Source organism: Pagrus pagrus, assembly GCF_965226575.1.
Source record: "Pagrus pagrus genome assembly, chromosome: 2".
In the NCBI taxonomy this organism is placed as follows: domain Eukaryota; kingdom Metazoa; phylum Chordata; class Actinopteri; order Spariformes; family Sparidae; genus Pagrus; species Pagrus pagrus.
This window is the reverse complement of record NC_140186.1, coordinates 2,041,899-2,062,164: the sequence shown is the minus strand read 5'-3', so window position 1 is coordinate 2,062,164 and position 20,266 is coordinate 2,041,899. Positions and strand designations below refer to the sequence as shown.

Genomic DNA, 20,266 nt, shown 5'->3' with positions numbered 1-20,266 from the left:
CTTTTACAGAAACTTGTTGTCACTCGTTATAAAAGTATGAACAGAGAAGCTGTAAAGGAGAGAAACAACCCACTGCTGCTGCTGATATGACTGTCAGCCCTGTTATTACTGCTACAACCACTAATAATCTAAATCTACTCTTTACGACACACAGAGTTTCCGTGACGTCTCTGCAGACTGACGGATGGTGTAATGACACTAATGATGTGCAGTCGGTGCTGCACAGCATGCAGACACACATTAACACCACACGCACTGATTGTCGGTTTCCTCTTCCTCCGGCTCGGCCCTTTCCTTTGACCTCACGTCCTGCGGCTTCCTCCCATTCTTCACTCTCCTCGAGGAAAATGAAAAGGAAAGTCAGGAGTCAGGACGTCTGCTGCCGGCTGTGAGGTGAGTTTGTTTGGATTCTTCTAAGTTCATGTCGACGTCTTTAAAACTATAAATGTGCGTTTTATAAGATTTCTGTCTTCAGTAGGAACCAATGAACTTGGAGCTGAGGGCCACAGACAGGAAGTCAGAAAGTCTTGAGAGACGGACTCACATGTTGTTGGTTTGAGGCTGAACATGAGATTTATTGACTTTAACTGGTTGTGAAACCGTCTCCATCAGTCTCAGCTCCTTAATCTCTGCAACCAGGTCAGATTCTGAATTATCAGGTTGCATAAATCATAAAATTAAAACTACTTTTCATGTTAGAGTGCTGGTGCTGACCACGGGTACAGAAGCTTTGGACCAGGACAAACCATTGTTAGCGAACTTCAGCAGATATCTCTGCAACACAACACAATTTATTTCTTCTTATCTTACATATTGCACCTTTAAAGAGGTCGTATTATGTTTTTTTCAGGTTCATACTTTTATTTGAAGGTCTTAATAGAACAGGTTTACATACGTTAATTTCCAAAAAACATTATTTTTCTCATATGGTTCATCGCTGCAGCATCACTTTACACACTGTGTCTTGAACGCTCCGTTTTAGCTACAGAGTGAGACATCTCACCTCTGTTCAATCTTTGGTGGGAGTTTCACATGTGCATTACTTCACAGGCAGGATGTAGCCAATCAGAGGCAGAGTAGGGCGGGTCATGCTGAGCAAGGTAGTGTGATCTAAAATAACACTGCTACAGCTGTAACAACTGTGTCTGCTGACTGACTGGAGTGTTTATATTTTATGATAAATATATATATTTATATATTTATATAACGCCTGTTACATTGACATTACCTTTAACACGCACAAAATGCTTCATAACACAATAAAGTAAAGGCACAAACCCAAAAAGCATCATATGACCTCTGCCATTAGCAACATTAGCTTACATTTGCTAGCTAACTTAAGCAACGTTACCTAGCGTTTGTAGTGTTAGCTAATGCAAAATAGCATACTTGTGTATACTGTGTTGGTAAAGCTAATTGTGCTTTACAAACTGTATCCTGTCAAAATGTGGCTATTTGACGTCCTGGGAATGAGACTCAACTATCAACTATCTTTGTGGTGCGTTCAGGAACAGCTGGGACAAATCCTACTGACTCTACCTTTAACTTTAATAGTCTTTGAATTATATTAATATGACGTGAGCTTCAGTTAGCTTTGACCACAAATGTCCTTCAGAGGGAGACTTTTTACTCTGATACTCTGAGTACATGTCAGAGCCTGTACTCGATTACTTTTACTGGAGTAAAGAAGCTGAGTCAGTACTTCTACTTTTACCAGAGTCTGCTTGTACACGAGTATCTGAACTGTGTGGACCTTCACCTCCTCTGCTCTGACTGTACAGCCTGTAGACTGATCAGGTTGTGGTTCAGTGTGTTTACTGAAGTGAAGTAAGATTCTCTTTTACACAACAAACAATCTGACTTTCAGGCGTTCAGAGTGAGAAACTTGTCTTCAGGAATAAATAAAAAGTGTTTGTGTGGTCAGATGTATTTTTGCTCGGCTGGATGAAACCCTGAGGAGGATTTAATGTGTGGGGGTTTCAGTCACAGCTTCACAATAAGCTCACTTGTTATTGACCTGAGAGCGAGAAAGGCATGCAGGGGCAGCTGATCATCGGAGCAGTGTGTGTGTGTGTGTGTGTGTGTGTGTGTGTGTGTGTGTGTTGAACCAGGTTGGAGCTTTGTACGTCAGCGTTGACTCAGTCGACGTCGGAGGCAGACAAACTGGACGGGCGGCTCATTCCTCTGCTGTTTGTTTCCTTCAGATCAACATGGCCGACACACACAGAGCCACAGCACAGGGCAGGAAGGTGAGTCCACACACACACACACACACACACACACACACACACAAACACACACACATACACACACCTGAGCAGCAGGAAGCAGCAGGTCAGAGATCATGAACCGACCCAGCAGAGAGGAACCAGTCCGACCCACAGCCCAGATTATCTGCACTGATCATCTCTTTTATTTCTCAGGTGAAAGTTTGGACTGAAAGTTACTTTTCAGAGTTTGCTGTCAACAACTTCCTGTCAGAATTAACAAAATAAAAGCTCTGTTCATTTTCAGGAAAAAAAACATCAATATTATGTCCACTTTTACTGCTGAACATTAAAGTGATGAAGACATGAATGCATCAGTAGTTTTTTTAAGACTGATTCTGATGATTATTCGAGTGATTGATGCCAAAATTTGTTTTGACAGTTTTTGTCCGAACTAATAAAGTTATTAATGTAAGCAATATATATGTATATTTATGAAAAGTACCATTGATAATAATTTTAGGGAGACGGGGTTGCATTGGAGGACCTCAGTATTTTTAAATCGTGGCTGTGGCCCCGGGGACGACCTTTTAAAAGTTAAATAGTTACATAAAACTTTGTGCTTTCAGCTTCATGTTGTCATTTTAACACCTGCCTCGGTGTTTATCTGAGGTGACGCAGCCTGACGGTTCATTTCATGCACTCCTGACGACACTGCACAGGAAGTCTCTTTCTTTTTCCCCTCAGTCTTACCTGAGTCCTGTCAGATGCTTTTATTTTGAAGGTAAACCTGAACTCAGTCCACTTCTGGTTTCTCAGTGCTGGTCACATGCACGTGACGTCACGCTGTTAATTGTGTGTGTTTAGACTTTATTCATTGATTGTTGAGCTCCGGCCTGTAAACACAGAGCTGTCCACACGCTCCTCTGATGTCATGTGATCATCACCAGGACACTAAATAATACTTTAGACTTTTAATGTTTTATAGACGTGGAAAAGTTCAAATATGTGCCAATAAATGTCGTTTGGATGTTTACTGTAAAATCTGACAAGGTGACTTCACCTAAAAAACAATTGAAGAAACTGATGACCTCGACATGACCAAGTGAAGAAGCCTAGCGATGTTTTACTTTTTAGTTCGTACAACTTAAATTTAATGTGTTCACTTTACTCTGTAGCTCTGTTGATCAGTTTCAGAGTAAAGTCAACTTTTAAAAGTTACAGTGAAGAAATCAACTGTGTGTCTGGACATCAGGTCAGATCAGTGAAGTTCAGATGATTTCCTTATTTTGATCTTCTCCTTTCAGAAATGGGTTTTTCCTCAGAGAAGTGCGACTGATGGAAACAAGGCGAGAGAAGAGAGAGGAGCGAGAGACGCTGAGAGAAGTCTGGTAACAACAACACAACACACCGACACACAACACACAAACACACCAACACACCGACACACAACACACAAACACCAACACACCAACACCAAAACACAAATTACAATTGTATTTTCAGTGTTTCATTTGTTCTTAAAATATTTCAACTTTATTCTTAATTTCTCTGATCTGTGTGTGTGTGTGTGTGTGTGTGTGTGTGTGTGTGTGTGTGTGTGTGTGTGTGTGCAGGCGGTCCCGTTCAGAGGTCACATCACAGGTGGGATGCAGCCGGGGAAGAAGGTTGTCGTGTTCGGTGTTGTGGACGCTCGCCCTGACAGGTAACAACCTCCTCAGCTCCTCGGTTCCTTCACTGGCTCCTGACTGAGGGTCTGAATCTGGACCTTCACTCATGTCAGTGTTTCTACCCGGTGGTTCTGCTGCTGAACTCAGATGTTCGGCGGGTTCTTGTTCCTCCGGCAGGTTCTACGTCGCCCTGACTTGTGGTCGTGGGACCTCCAGGGAGCCTCCGCCTGACGTGGCTCTGGAGCTCTGTGTTAGGTTCAGGGACCGGCAGGTGCTGCGTCGAGCCTGTGTGTCCGGGTCCTGGGGAGACGTGGACAGAGCCGTCCCCTTCTTCCCCTTCATCAGAGACCAGCCGTTCAAGGTACCAGCGTCTGTCCACACTCTGGATCCGTGTCCTCAGGGTCCTTCACAGGAGCACTTGTAGATGTTTTGTGTCCCTCTGTAGTTGTTTTCTTTGTCTTTGTTGTACTGTTGTATCTTTGCAGTCAATGTAAAGAGATATAACATCATCCCTCATGATGTGACCTCACATGTGACCTCATGACCTCATGATGTGACCTCATGATGTGACCTCATGTTGCTTATTGTTCAGACTGATCAAGCTGATGTGTGAATATCTGACTCGTCTCGTCTCGTCTCGTCTCTCCTCGTCTCGTCTCGCAGATCGATATCCACTGTGGACACAGTCGTCTTCGTGTGTTGGTGGACGGGCAGCAGCTGTTTGACTTTAACCATCGAGTGACGTCGCTCAGCGACATCGACACGTTGTGGATCAAAGGCAGCGTCACCATCACCAAACTGGCGTGAAGGAAACGACGTCACTGATGAACTGTTGAACTGTTTGAACGCAGGCGGGACATGTTGGTACCAGATGATCAATATGGAGAGAAATGAGTGTCCATACTGGAGACGAGTGTTTCATGATCCTGTTTCATTTTTATTTGTAGACCATGAAACAAAGTTTGATGTTGATCTCAGAAGGTTTTTCTGTTTCTTTCTTTTTATATTGCAGATAAATGAAGTTTAAAATCAGATTCACTCAGGAAAATCTCACAGACGCAGCTGATTAATGACTGAAGCAGCACTGATTACACTGATTACACTGATTACACTGTGATTAAATGTGTTTTATTTAAAATGTTAACCTCCATCGTGCAAATTTGTTTCCAGAATGATCTACTGTATTTTTTATGTAAATGAAGTCACAGTACTGTAATTTTTCTTTGAACAGCCACTAAAACTTTGATTTCTTCTGGGATTTGGGGGTTTTAGTGACCCGGAGGAGTCAACATGTCAAGAAATAAAGATTCAGTATCCAGAATTTGAATCTTTATGTTGAAAAATATGATTAAATAAAGTAAAATAAATCAAATCTGACAAATAAACATCTTCTGGGGGTTGGAGGAGGCAGTGAGGCGTTTCTTAGATCCTGGCTCAGGCTCTAAATACGTTTTCTGGTTAAACTGTGAGAAGTGTCTTGTTTTAATGTGAAATGTGTTTTTCTGTCTATGTTTTTTGATAATGAGTTAATAAAACATGAAGAAGGACTGTGGTCGTCTTCACTGGGCTGAGGTGTGATGACTCGAACCACACAGATGTTGAGCTGATCCATAGTTAGTGTGTGAACATCTGCAGAGGTAAACATAAACGTGTGTCTTTAATCGTTTGTCTCATCTGTGACCATCCAATCCAAACGACATTAAAGTGGTTAATGACTGCGGGGTGAGTAAATGTAACATACTGGTTCTGACAGTGATGCTGCAGGTCCGTTCACCACCATCAGAATCAGAATTGGCATGAACGTGAATATTCAAATAAACAGACACAGTTTGGTTTCATGTGTTTGTCTCCCGTCATGTAACGTCATCTCAGCCTCTGATTATTCCACATTTCTGGAGATCATACTTTATTTTTCAGGAATACTTCGGTTTATAATTTTTTAAATATTTTTCAAAAACATTCTAAATCTCACTGTTATATTTTTATTTTATTTTAATAATTTTCAGAACTGTTGGTATTTTTTGGGACACTGAGGTCTATATTTGTTCTCATGTTTTTTGAAAAATGTCTGGATATCACACTGATATTTACGTTTTCATATAAATTACTGATATTTTTCAGATATTTTACTGATAATTTATTGAAAACTCGCTTCTATTTATTTCCAACTTATTAAGATTTTTTTCAGATATTATATATATTATTTATTTATTTATATATATACATAAATAACTGACTTTTTTTTCTTTCTTTTTTCTTAAACATTCAAGGATATTGTACAGACACACTTTTGATATTTTACTACAGTATGTTACTAATATTTATATACATATATATTTATATATATATAGATATTGTTTGTATATATAGACAGTGTCAGTGATCAGCTGTGTCTGTGATCAGCTGTGTGTCTGTGATCAGCTGTGTGTCAGTGATCATCTGTGTGTCAGTGATCAGCTGTGTGTCAGTGATCAGCTGTGTCTGTGATCAGCTGTGTCAGTGATCAGCTGTGTCAGTGATCAGCTGGGTGTCAGTGATCAGCTGTGTCTGTGATCAGCTGTGTCTGTGATCAGCTGTGTGTCTGTGATCAGCTGTGTGTGTGATCAGCTGTGTGTCTGTGATCAGCTGTGTCAGTGATCAGCTGTGTCTGTGATCAGCTGTGTCAGTGATCAGCTGTGTCTGTGATCAGCTGTGTGTCTGTGATCAGCTGTGTGTCTGATCAGCTGTGTGTCAGTGATCAGCTGTGTCTGTGATCAGCTGTGTCAGTGATCAGCTGTGTGTCTGTGATCAGCTGTGTCAGTGATCAGCTGTGTCAGTCTGAATCTTTCACCTGTTCAACACTGAAACTTTGTGAAGAACCCAACAGACAGAGCCAACCTGCCACCGCGGTGCATGCTGGGAGACACTGAGGCAGGGTAGCAGCAGCAGCAGCAGCAGCAGCCGCCGGCTGACTCAACCTTCAGTTTCTGCCCCAGCTTCAGCCGTCCTGCGCTGTTCAGCCGGCTCAACCTGACGACACATGGACAGCACTGTCTCTACCTGAGTCATGGACACCAGCGGACAACATCTCACGGTCAGCTCAACTGTTTCTGTTGCTAACTAAGACACCTGCTGTCAAACCGGGCTGGGTGATGAGGAACGGCTAAAGCTAAAGCTAAAGCTAGCTGGACGTTCAGGGAAGATGCTTGTTGTTGTCGTTGGTGTTAGCTAGCTGCGTAGTTAGCTCAGGTAGTTGACTTCTCACTTACTTGTATCTGGTGCTGGGGCTCTAGTAGCCTTCATAAATCCGAGATGTCCGTGTATCGCTGTCCTTTAACTACACAACTGACTCAGCAAAGTGTGAACAAACTGGTAACGTCGCTCGCAGCAACACGGCGCATGTAGCGTTGGGTTTTATACACAGGCTAACCCAGCTAAGCTAAGTTAGCCAGCGTTACACCCGATCTCAGCGAAGTGCCTCGGCCTTTGTAGTTTAATTAAACGCCTTCTAGTCAGTGCTAAGCTAGCTGTTAGCATCGTGTGAGATTAATCCTAGTCTAGTCTCTTACTGTTGTGTATAACAGCTCTGCTCAGCTGTCAGGTTTCTGCTGAGCTAACGATAACAGCAGCTAGTCTGCTAGCCTGCTAAGCTGGAGGCTCCCCGCTACGTTAGCCTGCTAGCTTCACTGAAACTAACGTCAGAAAATGTGAGAAACTTGGCAAAATCCAGAAAAGGTCCAAACAAGCAGAACATGGGCGGATATTTAATGATGTTAACAGCTGTGCTAAGAGGCTAACCCTGTCAGGAAGGTGACAGCTCGTCTAATAGATAACACATTGTGTTTGCTAGTAAATAAACTCAGTTTGACTTCATGTTCGGTCCAAAACAGCTGATTTAATTCTGTCTTATCCGGACTGGACCCGTCCTGGTGTCTCCACTGGGTCTGAGAGAGGATCACTGAGTTCAGCACGGACACATGAGGATGGAGGCACTGATCCCAGAGCTGTTCGCTCGTCTATCAGGTCGTCCATGTCTGTAGTGCACGTCAGCTACCTGCTCTCAGGTGTGATCTGAGATAAGGCCCTGATAAACACACGTTCCTGGTCCTGGTTGGTTGTTGAGAATGCAAACAGAGTTTCCTGTTTCTGTCAGAAGTCCAGGTGGACGGACTCCGGCTCGTGCTTCATGTAGTCACGACTTTAACACCAGAAAGTTTTTGTTTCACAGGATTTTTAAATGGATTTAACTTCTTGGGGACGTGTTTCTAAAAGGTCTGTGTGATTTAATCTCAGAAGAAATGGTGTTAAAGTTGGTTCAGTTTTAATGTGAAGGCCCGGCTGCAACAAGTGAATCTGTTAAAGGAGCACGCTGTAGTTTTACAGAAGAAAGTCAGACTCAGAATTTTAATATTTATAATAATACAAACTCAGAAATATGTACGTTCTCCATCAGTGAATAAACAAGCTGCTCTCAGAGGAAAATCAGGTCCCAGGACACTGTGTGGAGCTGGAGAGGTGGCAGGGTCCGCCACATATAAACACAGTGAAGCAGTATAAAGTGTGTTGTCCTTTCAGGTCAGTTTGTTTATTCAGTCATGAAAACAAAGAGTTTGTTTAGTTTGTTTAGACAGAAAACAGTTTCCTCCTCAAAACTACACACTGCACCTTTAAATGTGAAATCATCTCTCTCTGTTACTTGATTTAAACATTTCAACTATAAAAGCTGATCGCCGTCTTCACGCTGCGCTTTCTGTCAGGCCGACTGTCCAAAACCAAAAACTGTTGAATGTACAGCGAATATAAACCCAGAAACTCAGCAAAGACACTGGAGCTGAGAAACCTTCTGTGAAACAGTTACGCTTCAACATGTCCGACGGTTTCCAAGTTTCCTGAGGAGGAAACTGGCCGAATGATAACAGAGCGCCACAGGAACGAGTCCAGAAGCCGGAAATCAGTTTCCATTTTAGCACCTCCGGTTCCCCTCGCCTCAACCGCCTGAAGCAAATTCAGTGGTTCACACAAGCTTGTTAGATTTTCAGGTTTTGTTCTCCGACATAAATCATCATTAAATGTCCCACAGTTTAATTATGAAGCTCTTCATGTGTTAAAAACGGTTAGCGGTTGCTAACAAGTGTCTAAATGAGACTACAGAGGTTGTCGGGGACATTAAACGTCCTCACAGCGAACACGGAGACTCGTCTCCTCACTAGTCCGTCTTTACAGGCCCACTTTAGTTACACACTGTTCTCACTCTGACTTTACAACTTGTACATTGATCAGTTTATAGAAAAGCTGATAAAACAATATCACGTTCAGATCAGTCAGCGATTTGAGTGACGTCTGAAACACTTTTCAAAGCATTTAACAAATACTTCCTTGTTTTTTTAAAAGACATCCTCAAAGACTCGTTGAACCTGCTGGTAAAACAAACACTGCAGGTAAAACTTCTGCCCGGAGGGAACAGGTGTGGTGTCATCATTCCTTGATGATTATAGACTGTTTCTATGATTCTCATGTAATAATCGATGCAAACAGTTCAGATGACGGTCGAGAAGATCTGAGCAGATCCAGGACCCTTCCTGGGACATACTCATGAGTGTTACTCGAGGAGACGATGACGACCTCTTCGTGTCGGTCATGTAACAGCCATGTCTGAGAGTGTAAACACAGATTTAAGATGAATTTCTCAGAGTGAATCACTAGAGAGCATCAACAGGCTGTTTCTCTGCTGCTGCCCTGAGCTTCACATCTCAGACTGACGTGAGCCGTCATACTTGATATTCTCACTAACGCTGTTTGTTACAGCTCTGTCTCAGCTTCATTCATCGCAGCAGTGGTTTCTCAGTGCCACTCTATTACTGTCAATTCGACGCCAATCTGTCCTCTTTTAGAGCCTCAGTGATTCAATTTGAGCCTCGACTCAGACCACACATTAAGCTAATCAGTCCTGGAGCACCACTGAGAGCCGTCCTTATTTACTTCTCGTGTTTATGAAGCCTGAATGTGTTTAAACACTCACATTTCTATTAATAAACCTCCTGTGAGCCATTATTTGTGTCTGATGACGTCTTTTCTGGCTGTTTCAGGTGTAGCCAGGAGGATTTGTTGATTGCCAGAGAATCATGGAGCCAGATGTCATCCGCATGTACTCCTCCTCTCCGCCCCCGATGGAGGACGGCCCAGAGGACGAGGACAACGACTTTGGAGACTTTGGCACCTTCTCTGGCGTCCCGAACAGCATCAGCTTCACAGAATTCGACACCCCGACCACTTTTAACCAGTCCCAGGCTCTGACCGCCACCTCCCCGCCGGAGCTCCTCAACAACAGGGGGGTGATGGGATTCAGCCACAGCTCGTCCAACGGCACCCACAACCCCAACAACGAGCTGTCCAAGGCTAATGGCGTGGTGCCAGCGGGCCACCTGGGCAGCGCTCCCTCAGAAAGAACTGAGATGAAAAAGGTCCTCGCCGGCTCCCTGGAGCTCTCGGCGAGCGACACGGCCGGCAGCGAGCCCGCCGATTGCAACGGCGGAGGCACAGAGGTGCTAACAAACGGGTTTGCAACCTTCGACGTTCAGGGAAGCCCTTCCTCGCAGAATTCTGTCCACTCGCATTTAAAAGGAACGTCCACTGAGGACACGGGCAGCGTCCCTGTCGGTAGCCCGGAGGACGATTTTGCAGACTTTGCTGCTTTTTCCAATACTGAAGGACACCTCAGCCAGACGGCAGACGAGGACTTGGAAAACCCCACGGGGGGTAGCTGGCTGCCGGAGCATTGTAATATAGCGCAGGGAACGACTTCAGAGGACAATGTCAGGGACACAAACAGAACTGGACCCGACGCATCCGGCTCTGATTCCATATCTGTTCCTGCTGAGGCCCCGGACGGCTCGTGCAACACGGACCGGGGCTCTCACTCAGATGCTGACTCTCCACAAAGGGACGTAGCCTTTGCACAGCAGCACTTGGCCTCAGAGGCAGTTTGCACTAACGAAGCCGTCACTCTGAACGGGGTGGACGTGGCCGACAGGGACGGTTCCAAAGACGCGGCGGGCTGCAGTGAAAACGACCTCTCACCCGACGCAGCTGGAGACGGGGAGATGGGACAGATGGACGGGAAGGGCTCCGGCAACGACACCGAGACTGAAACGGAGACGGAGACGTCGCTCGGCCGGCCGCTGTCCACAGACGCTCTCGAGGAGTACGGCGACATGAGCACCACGGGCTCGATGCCCTCTCCGCCCCTCCCAGGGGAGACGGCCACGCCCGCCGACCACAGTCAGATGGCAGAGGACGACGAGGACGAGGACTTCGGGGACTTCGGAGACGCAGGCTCATTCAGCGGTCAGGGCTTTGCCGACTTCGATCAGCTGGACGTCCAGCAGGAGCAGAGCAGGTCGCACGGCTCGGCCCCGCCACAGGAAGCTACAGGCTCCAAGGACGACGACGACTTCGGCGACTTTAACTCCCCCAAATTTCACAGCGGTGGAAACGAGGGGGAGGACGGAGGCTCGTTCGCTGAATTCCCCGTCAGTGACAGTTTTGGGAATTTCAGCTCGGCTGCTGAAGGCGCAGACGGTGAGGCGGACGCGGGGTGGAGCGCCTTTGGGGAGCAGGAGCAGCAGGTGGAGGGGGAGTCCTGGGCGGCGTTCAGCACAGAGCAGAGCGTCGCTCCTCCTGCAGAGAGCAGAGAGGAGGTGGAGGAGGAGGCGGAGGAGCAGGAGGAGGAGGAGGAGTGGCATGAAAGTGAACCTGCTGCTGTCAGCGAGGAGGCCAGCAGGACGGACAGACAGTCGGTAAGCACTGTGGGGAGTGTAGACCGGTCAGACTGGGACACCTCGTTGAAGATGGTTATTTATAAAATGTGTTTTCTCTCGCTCAGCTGGCGTCCTGTTGCTGACAGGTTTACATGTCTGTCTGTGATAACCAGCTCAGTTTAATCAAAGTGACACCATCCTGATTTAAATCAGCCATTAAAGATCACAATCACCGCTGACAATGAAATGACACAGGAGCCTAAACAGGAAGTTATTTCCACACATAGGTCACATGGTCAGTTGTTGTGTTTGTCCACATTCAGCTGAGTCACTGCCCGACACCAGCGTCCACTGTTTGTATTAAACATTAACTGACCCATTAATGAGCGCAGGCTCAGATGTCTGAAGTGCAACAGAGAGTGAACAACAGGAAACAAATCATGTGTGTCCTGATGTGACACGATGGTCAGACCTGGTTTTAACGTCCGTCCTGAGTGGACACAATAAGACACAGTGAGGACACGTTGGAGATCTGATCAGTCAGACCACATTCAGAGACGTCTGAGCTGCGTGTGTCGTGTCCTTCACGCTGAAGGATGTAAGTGACATGTTCGGTGTCTGTTAACCCGCCACTGTTAGCAGTTTGTGAAACACACTGAACCACAACATCACCAGACTCCCTTAACAAATGTAGTGATTTTAAGAGTTGTTGAATTAGGAGACACTTCACTAACTTTGTGAAACGCTGTCTCTGACTCATTCTTCATTGTTCAGGACTTCTTGTGAATTCGTTACACTTAAAGTATTTTTCTTTCTTAGTGTAGAAAACATGGTGTAGTTTGTAACTAGAGCAGCGAGGTGAGGTCTGATCACGTGGTCACTGGAGATGTCTGTTAATGCCACGTCTGAACAGGCTGGATGTGACGTGAGGCGGGTTGTAGACGCAGGTGGAAGGTGTGGAGGAACAGTTCATTCAGGTGCAGGGACACTCCTGCAGGCTCGGCCCTCATGATGTCACCTGCTCCTCCTGTCAGGTGAACGCACATATTTGCAGTGATCCACATTCAAACCAGTTAAACAGCCCAGAAGGAAACTGGGTTAAAAGTGTGAACGTCTCTGAGGAAGCAGCGTTTCTGTAGATCGAAAAGGAGTCAGTCAGCTCAGAAACACTCGCTGTGCATTTAGAGTCTGGATGTAACTCACTTATATCAGTAAATTATGTTACATCAGACATTTCTCTCGTAGATCAGTCGTGGAAAATGAGACCTGTGAGTTTTCCAACACGCTCGTCTCGGCAGCGTTGCAGCAGTGATGCGGTCGTCAGAGCCGATCACCATGTAACCTGCAGCCTGATGAGCAGCAGCAGTTAAAGCAGCCACATATTTATCTTTATTCTCATCAAACAGTTAATGTCACCTCACAGAGCTTCATCAGAGCCGGTTCTGATGGTTCTGACAGTCCAGACCATCTAGATGTCACATTTAAGGTTTGAAAGCTGAAACAACTAGATCGGACCTTCTGCACGCTCGACCCTTCAGCTTTTTGCTAACTTTATAGATTATAGATAAGATTCCTGTGAGTTTGAGGCCTGACGGGAGAAAAACCTTCCTGTAATAACTGTTCAGCTGCGGCCTCAGTGCACTCACGAGCCTGTTAAAGAAAATGAGCAGCAGATTCCTGAGTAGAGCTGCGAGTGTGAGCGGCTCTCTGATGGTACCTCGCTGAACAAATCAACACCAGCAGCCGGTCGTTTGTTCACGTGAGAAGAAAGATGACATTAACCAGAGTTGATGTGGAGATTAACCAGCCGCTGGTCTCTCTGCAGGCGTCTCTGTCGAGCCGTCTGGAGAAGCTGTTTCAGAGCAGCTTCCCGCAGACTGCCGTCCCCTCGGTGGAGGACGAGGTGACGTGCCTGAAGGGCCTGCTGGGACCTCCAGAGGACAAACAGCAGCCGGGAGCCGAGGACGAGAAGAGGTCACCACGCAGCAGGTGAGTGTCGGCCTCCTCGACGGGCCTCCAGTGTAACCTTTAAACAGGAAAAGTACCAGAACGTTGTCTGAAGCAACACGTGTTGAGCATCTTCTCTGTTACAAACTGCAGTTTGTTCTGACGTCCTCTGTTTGGTCTCAGTGACACAAAGTCTGAATCACAGCTTTCTTTAATGGAAAGTTATTTAAAGCTCCTCGTGAGTCACAGGATAAACTTTGTGTCTTCGAGCCACAACGTGGCCACAACAGCTTGAGCTTAAAATTCAGCCGGCACAAAAAGTCACTAAAAGTTGAGCAGCCAGTCGTTCCTCCAGCGCCGACCGTTGAACCAGACGTATCCTGATGCTGCTTAGTTACTAGATGATGATGGACACAGTCGCCTCAGTCATATAATGAAGAGAGAAGCAGCAGCGGGGTGTCTGTGTCCTTTAAAAAGTCTCCAGTATCTTCTGGACTGTTCCTGAGTCTCTCTTGATCAGTTTTTATTAATATAAAGTCTTGAAAATCATTTAATAGAGTTTTTAATTGCCACAAACATGTAATCTGATTTAATTGATCCATCTTTTAGTTTCTTTCCGTCAAAATCAGATTCAAAAATCTCTCCGCTTTCCTGGTGACGTCACTGCCGCTTTTTAGGCAACCAATCATATATTAGATCGGTTGGGACTCGTCACCCGTCGCCGCGGTAACCAAGAAAATGGAGGACAAGCTGGTTCTGGCTGTGTGTTTCTATCCTGAGCTTTCAGCAGATGGGAAACCCCCGGGACAGAGACAGACGGGTCCATTTGTGGGAGCAGATCGTCTGGACGCTGCATGTTGCTGCTGAGTGATGTGAGCTTGATTGGTCAGCTGTCTGTTACCATGGCGTTAGCAGCTGTCAGTCACAGCCAACGTGCAGTGTCTCTGTGGATAAACGCACATAAAGCCTCCCTCTGCACAGGACCGCATAGATGCATGTTACCTTTTATTAACTTTACTTGTGATGTTTAAATAAGAACAAGTGAATTTGTCCAAAAACTCAAGTCTGAAATTTGGTTAAAATCAGCTTGAAAAGGTCTTAAAAGCGTAAATGTAAGTGTGACACCTGTAGCCTGTTGTCTGAATGGTCCTGTGAGGTTCTTTGTTCTGTCTGAGTGTTTGGTTAAAGCCCGTCAGTCTGTGACTCTGCTGCGTCTCATTGGTCGGTGCAGGTCTGTGCGTGGCGGCGTGTGGACGCAGCTTCAGGACATCCACGAGGCGCTGGGCCTCAGATACCAGTGGGGGGGCTCCCACTGCAACAAAGCACTGCTCTGCTGCCTCGGCATCGACACCAGAAACATCGTAAGTCCCGCCGGAGCCTCGCAGCGCCGCCTCAGCCGGGTGATGAGGGGAGAAAGAAAGATGTAGAGACACAGCAGCACGCTTTGAATCCAGACACACGAGGGCGACCTCCTGATCTTCTCAGGAGTATTTTTAGAACTGATTTAATGGTGCATCAAATAATCTGTGACCTTTATTAACCTCTGCCGGCAGCCGTTAGAGACTGCGACATCAACTTAACTTTTCCTCTTCCCACACGAGCTCGTGAGGCAGAGGATTTATTTTCCTGTGAAGTTTCACATGAGGATGAGTGTGAGTTTTCTAACCTGCTGCTCTGATGCCCGCAGCTGTTCACCGGACAGAAGAAGCAGCCGGTCATCGTGCCCATGTACGCCGCCAGCCTGGTGAGTCGCCGCTTCACGTGTTCGAGAACAGAAACCACAAACATGAACATCTGTAGTTTCACCTGCTTCACTCAGTCGTCATTATTTACAGCGCTGAAGAGGAAACAAACAGTCTGACATCAAGTAGAGAGACGCTTTAACTTCAGTAATTCACAACAGTAATCTGTAATCACTGACATCATGTCACCTGTGATGCTGCGGTCCAGCAGCTCTGCCTCAGCTCGGAGGACTCGGTCTGGTTCTGCTCTCTCGTCGGACTCGAGCAGCTGTGAGATTTAACCGACCTGCAGCTGTTGGGAGCAGACGGAGAGTCTCACAGCAGCTCTCTGACGGCAGGACGTAGTCAAAGACGAGTCGAGCTGCACAAACGCTGCGAACCAGCAGAGCAGACGGGATCATCTGTATCCGCCTGTTCAACCTGCAGGTTCACTGTATGTGACTGTGTGCAAACGTACACAAAGGTGTGAAGTTTTAACCACAGCATCACCAGACTCCCTTTAAAAATGTGTCAGTTTAGTGAGTTGTTGAGTTGGAGACACTTTATAAACTGTGTGAAACTCTGTCTGTCCTTGTGTGAGTCTGTTTGTCTCAGTGATGTTTATTTGCATATGGAGCAGGAAGTGACATCTGATCACTGTGGTCACTCACAGTGTTAATGTCAGCTCTAAAAAGGCTCATGTGACATTTACACTGAGTGAAATATTTTAATCAAAGACTTTGTAGTTTTTATGGTTTTATCGTCACATCAGATGAAATATTGTACATATTTTACACACGTCCTCTGAACTCATGCCGACATGTTTGGTCTGTTTCTCTGTTTGTCTGTTTTATTTTAGGGGATGCTGGAACCAACCAAAGAGCCTGTGAAGCCCGTCTCTGCAGCAGAGATGATCGCTTCGATAGCCCAGGCGCCTCCAGTGGCTCCAGAGAAAAGCTCCTGCCCGTCAGACACGGTCCAGGTGAGACGCCACGGCATCTAAATGTTTAGAGAGGATCAGGCTCGTGTTCCTCTTTTATTCTTCTTCTTGTCAACTTGAACCAACGTGTTAGTCCGTCTCTGAATCCTGTCTGACTCGCTGACCTCTGGCTCTGGCTCCTCCAGCAGGAGGCGCTCCCACCCGTCCAGTTCGACTGGAGCAGCAGTGGCCTTACCAACCCTCTGGACGGTAGGTCTCCACCTCCACCTCCACCTCCACCTCCAGCTCCACCCTGAAGCCTCTCTGCCCGTTCTCGTCTTGTTTCCTCACTTCTCTAACTCGTAGTTTGCTGGAAGTGGCTTCAGTCCAGAGCTCAGCAGCCGCCTCCTGTGACTGGGTCAGATGTTGAAGATGTAAACGTGTCTGCAGCAGGCGGCTGCTGGTGTTTCCTCTCCTCACATTATTAACAGCTGTCGATACCTTTAAAAACTTCTTCATTAAAGGAAAAATCCACACTAAACATTACAACACTGGTGATGAAGAGCTTAGCTGAGAACAGATGTCATGATGCAGCGCTGCAGGGAGTCGGTCTGAATCTGAATCTGTTAAATTCGGCTCCTTTAACGTTTGAGTGAGAAAATGTTGGTGGATTTTTCCTTTAAGCTGTTTGTAATGAATCTAGACAACATGGCCGCTCTGCATGAAGACTTGTGTCGTCACAGTGTAGAAACCAGACGAGTCTAACTGTTCATGTCTCTGCGCTCTGATCACTGACACTGCTGCATGTCTCTGCCTTCCTCTCTCTCTCTCTCTCTCTGTCTGTGTGTGTTAACCTCGACCGCCCCGTGGCTGTGCAGCGAGCGGAGGCTCGTCTCTCTTAAACCTGGATTTCTTTGGTCCTGTGGAGGATTCAGGCTCCACCAGCTCACCCTCCATCCCAGGTCAGCAGCTGCTCACCTCCTCCTCCTCCTCTTTCGCTCCTCGTCTTTAAGTTAACCTCCCATCTCGCTCCTCACCTGTAACACTCGTCCGTGGGAGACGACAGGATAAACAGTGAGCATGTGAACCAGCTGCAGTCTGGGTCAGATGTGAGTGTGGTCCAGAGTCCAGAGGGTCCGTGTGAAGCAGAAACCCAGATATTGTTTCAGTTTCACTGAGTTTGGAGGAAAGTGTAAACTCTTTGCAGCAGAGGCGTCTTGATTCAGGTTGTCCGTCTGTCCGTCTCAAGAGCTTCTGTACATGTGTTTAAGTCGCAGCTGCTGTGGACGTCTGCGTCCTCTCTCACTGTTAGATCTGAACGATCTGGACTTCTGTTGGTTAAAACTGGAAAGTTTCTGTGCAGTGAAGGTCGACTCACATCAGAAGGGAGTGAAGGGACCAGCTCCTGCTCCCATGTGTTGGGTGACCGACACTGAAGAAGTGTCTCTTATTTGTTCGTGTTTTGTGATAATTTTGGAGGCAAACAACAGTTGTTTTTGAATAAACTGTCTCGGGGGACGTCTGCTTCCTCTTCGATTCGTATCGGACTCGTATGAAGCTGCTGTGGAGCTGAAGCGCTGATGAGACACTTGATCGGTGGGAGAAAAAAAGGCCTTTTCCCTTCGTCTCTTAACAGCCGACACAAAACCAAAGTTTAGCACAATAGAAATATATATTTAAGTTGTCTTTGCAACATTTTCTTATAGTTTATTGAATATGTTGATGATGAATTCATTTATTTGGCGTATTTCGTCACCCGGACATCAACAAGCCGCTGATGGTAGTTTATCTTAAACAGTTCGTCTCATGTGAATCTGTTGTCGAGTCGAAATAAACTCAAACTGCGTCTCAGCAGTTCGTCAGCGTGTCGGTGACCCCGGCTGGTGTCTGTGTGACTGACCACCTGTCCAGGTGTGTGTGTTTCTGTGCTCTGCTGCCGCCTCGCCTCGCTCACTTCTCTTCTCTTCCCGTTCAGGCGTCGACCCCGAGCTCTACGAGCTGACGACGGCCAAGCTGGACCCCGGCAGCTCCGGCAGTCGGGTGGCGGACGCCTTCGCACGCCTGATGTCCACCATGGAGAAGACGAGCACCTCCACCAGGTCAGGAGTCATGTGATGTGATGTCATGTCATGTTTGGTTTTTTGTTTTGAAATGAGGAAAGTTTCTTACTTTCCTCAACACTTTATTATTTACCGTCAGAGAGGACGTAATGTTGAACACATGGAGCAACAAATAGCACGTGGATGAATGTAGATGCCTTCCTGAAGGTGTTGTGTGGAGCTGTTGTTGAACAGGTGCGTCTGCGACCTGTAACACCTGCCGTCTCTCCCCGTCTGACAGGAAGCCGAGGAAGGAGGAGAATCTGAGCGAGGAGGCGGCCAAAGTGATCGCCGGTCTGCCCGATCTGTCCTTCATGCAGGCCAAAGTGCTGATGTTCCCCGCCACGCTGACGCCGCTCGGCTCGCAGGCCACGCCAGACTGAAGCCCCGCCCCTCACACTGACATCACCCCCCAGCGCCCTGACCCCGCCCACTGACTCGGTCCATTTTTATAAAGTTGTTGTCGTCTTCTTCTTCTTCTTTTCTTTTCTCTCTCTGGCTGCGGCTCACCTCCTCCCTCAACCTTCATATCTGTTTATTTTAAGATTTTATTTCTCAGCTTCTAATTTTTAAAAAAATAAATAAAGCGAAGCATCTGACGGGGAAACAGCTCGGACGTGAAGGAGGACGACCCGCACATTTAACAGCACTAGGCGATCAGATAATTAATTTATAGAGACGTTAATTTATAGAGGAAGGATTAGACGTGTGTGCTGTTCATATCTAGGAGAAATCACCGTGTATATAATCAGGGATTAAATGTTTATTTTCCTTTTTCCTTTTGTTTTTTTAACTTCTGAATGATTTCCGGAGGATGATTTTACGTTTCTGTGGTGGGAGTGTGTTCGTGTCTGTCTGTGAAGGAAACACTGGCTGAAGCTCTTTGAATCAAACTGAAGTGGAACATATGTAAGTTTAAATTAATACATTTATATACATATATATAAATCTATATAAATATATATATATATATATTTATCGACTTGAAACCACACTGCCTGCAAAATCCAGCTGAATGTTTTGTCCCCTCGTCGTGTTTAAGGCCTTTAGTTTTTACCTGCAGTAGATTTTAACCTGGTTTCTTCCCCCGTCGTCTCCGTCAAGTCTTTTTTTTTTTTTTTTCTTTCGCAGCTTTTTAACATAAATTATGTCCGACCCCGCCCACTGTCGCTGCGGCCCATCCTCCGTCTCCACGACGCAGGATGATGATGTTTTTATTCTTTTCTGGAGGGAAACGTCCTCCAGCCACACGCCGGTGAATCTGTCTTCATTTTTATTCCACGTCGAGACGTTTGACAGACGTCCCAGCCGCTGTGGCCGGTGGACGCCTGCGTCCTCTCTCACTGTTCGTCTTTTTGTCGTTTTGGGGTAAAAACGGGACTTTTTTTGGTTAAAACCACTGAAACTGGAAAGTTTCTCTGCAGTGAAGGTCGACTCACATCAGAAGGGAATTAAGGGACCAATTTCTGCTTCCATGTGTTGGGTCACGTTCACTGATCCTGATATGAAGAAGTGCTTTTGTTTGTCGTCGCGGCTCTTATTTGCTCATGTTTTTGCGAAGTAATTTTTTTTTCTTTCTTTTTTTTTGCTCATACTACTGTCAGCCCCGTCTCCCAGGAGGATTTTGCACATTGTAAAGATGAAATGGATGTAATCATAGTTCACTGTGGCTTTAGACTGTGTACAGTTAAACTATGGACTGTAAAATGTACGGGAAAATTCCTATGGAAAAAAACTGAATCACTTGAAGAGCCTGTCAAAAGGTTATCGTGCATGCCCAGGTTCTTTTGAGACTATAAGTGTGTAAATTTTTCTTTTAGTGTACACAAGAAATTAAAATAGTTATCTTCTCTGCTCGTGTCCGTTTCTTACACACACACACACACACACACACACCTGTTAAATATAAAGTTCAGATTTCTTCAGATTGTCAGCTGCATCATTTGAAACAGGATCTTGTCCTCAGA

The 20,266-nt window shown here is 46.1% G+C and overlaps 2 protein-coding genes across 5 annotated transcripts; both read left to right on the top strand.

The window, feature by feature from the left end:
• The first annotated feature begins 357 nt into the window (after positions 1-357).
• On the top strand, positions 358-5,424 carry LOC311272958 (galectin-related protein-like). Its single transcript, XM_084379749.1, has 6 exons — positions 358-393; positions 2,205-2,249; positions 3,515-3,598; positions 3,824-3,912; positions 4,055-4,238; positions 4,541-5,424. Exons 2-6 carry the CDS (start codon positions 2,211-2,213, stop codon positions 4,682-4,684), a joined length of 540 nt encoding a protein of 179 aa, XP_084235875.1. The 5' UTR covers positions 358-393; positions 2,205-2,210; the 3' UTR covers positions 4,685-5,424.
• Positions 5,425-6,782: 1,358 nt separating this feature from the next.
• aftpha (aftiphilin a) lies at positions 6,783-20,152 on the top strand. 4 transcript variants are annotated; one of them, XM_084372642.1, is made up of 10 exons: positions 6,783-6,950; positions 9,943-11,652; positions 13,439-13,602; positions 14,792-14,921; positions 15,248-15,304; positions 16,141-16,263; positions 16,410-16,470; positions 17,079-17,162; positions 18,176-18,299; positions 18,541-20,152. In XM_084372642.1, exons 2-10 carry the CDS (start codon positions 9,979-9,981, stop codon positions 18,680-18,682), a joined length of 2,559 nt encoding a protein of 852 aa, XP_084228768.1. In that variant the 5' UTR covers positions 6,783-6,950; positions 9,943-9,978; the 3' UTR covers positions 18,683-20,152. The 4 variants fall into 4 exon arrangements, with proteins under 4 accessions (XP_084228768.1, XP_084228767.1, XP_084228770.1 ...); XM_084372641.1 differs by having other exon boundaries at positions 16,407-16,470; XM_084372644.1 differs by lacking the exon at positions 17,079-17,162.
• The last annotated feature ends 114 nt before the right edge of the window (positions 20,153-20,266 follow it).

Excerpts from the sequence above, each read along its gene's own strand:
- LOC311272958 (XM_084379749.1), top strand. The coding sequence starts at position 2,211 with ATGGCCGACACACACAGAGCCACAGCACAGGGCAGGAAG. Across the intron at positions 3,913-4,054 it reads GTGGACGCTCGCCCTGACAG|GTTCTACGTCGCCCTGACTT; the intron begins GTAACAACCTCC and ends TTCCTCCGGCAG. Across the intron at positions 4,239-4,540 it reads TCAGAGACCAGCCGTTCAAG|ATCGATATCCACTGTGGACA; the intron begins GTACCAGCGTCT and ends CTCGTCTCGCAG.
- aftpha (XM_084372641.1), top strand. The coding sequence starts at position 9,979 with ATGGAGCCAGATGTCATCCGCATGTACTCCTCCTCTCCGCCCCCGATG. Across the intron at positions 14,922-15,247 it reads GCATCGACACCAGAAACATC|CTGTTCACCGGACAGAAGAA; the intron begins GTAAGTCCCGCC and ends TGATGCCCGCAG. Across the intron at positions 15,305-16,140 it reads CCATGTACGCCGCCAGCCTG|GGGATGCTGGAACCAACCAA; the intron begins GTGAGTCGCCGC and ends GTTTTATTTTAG.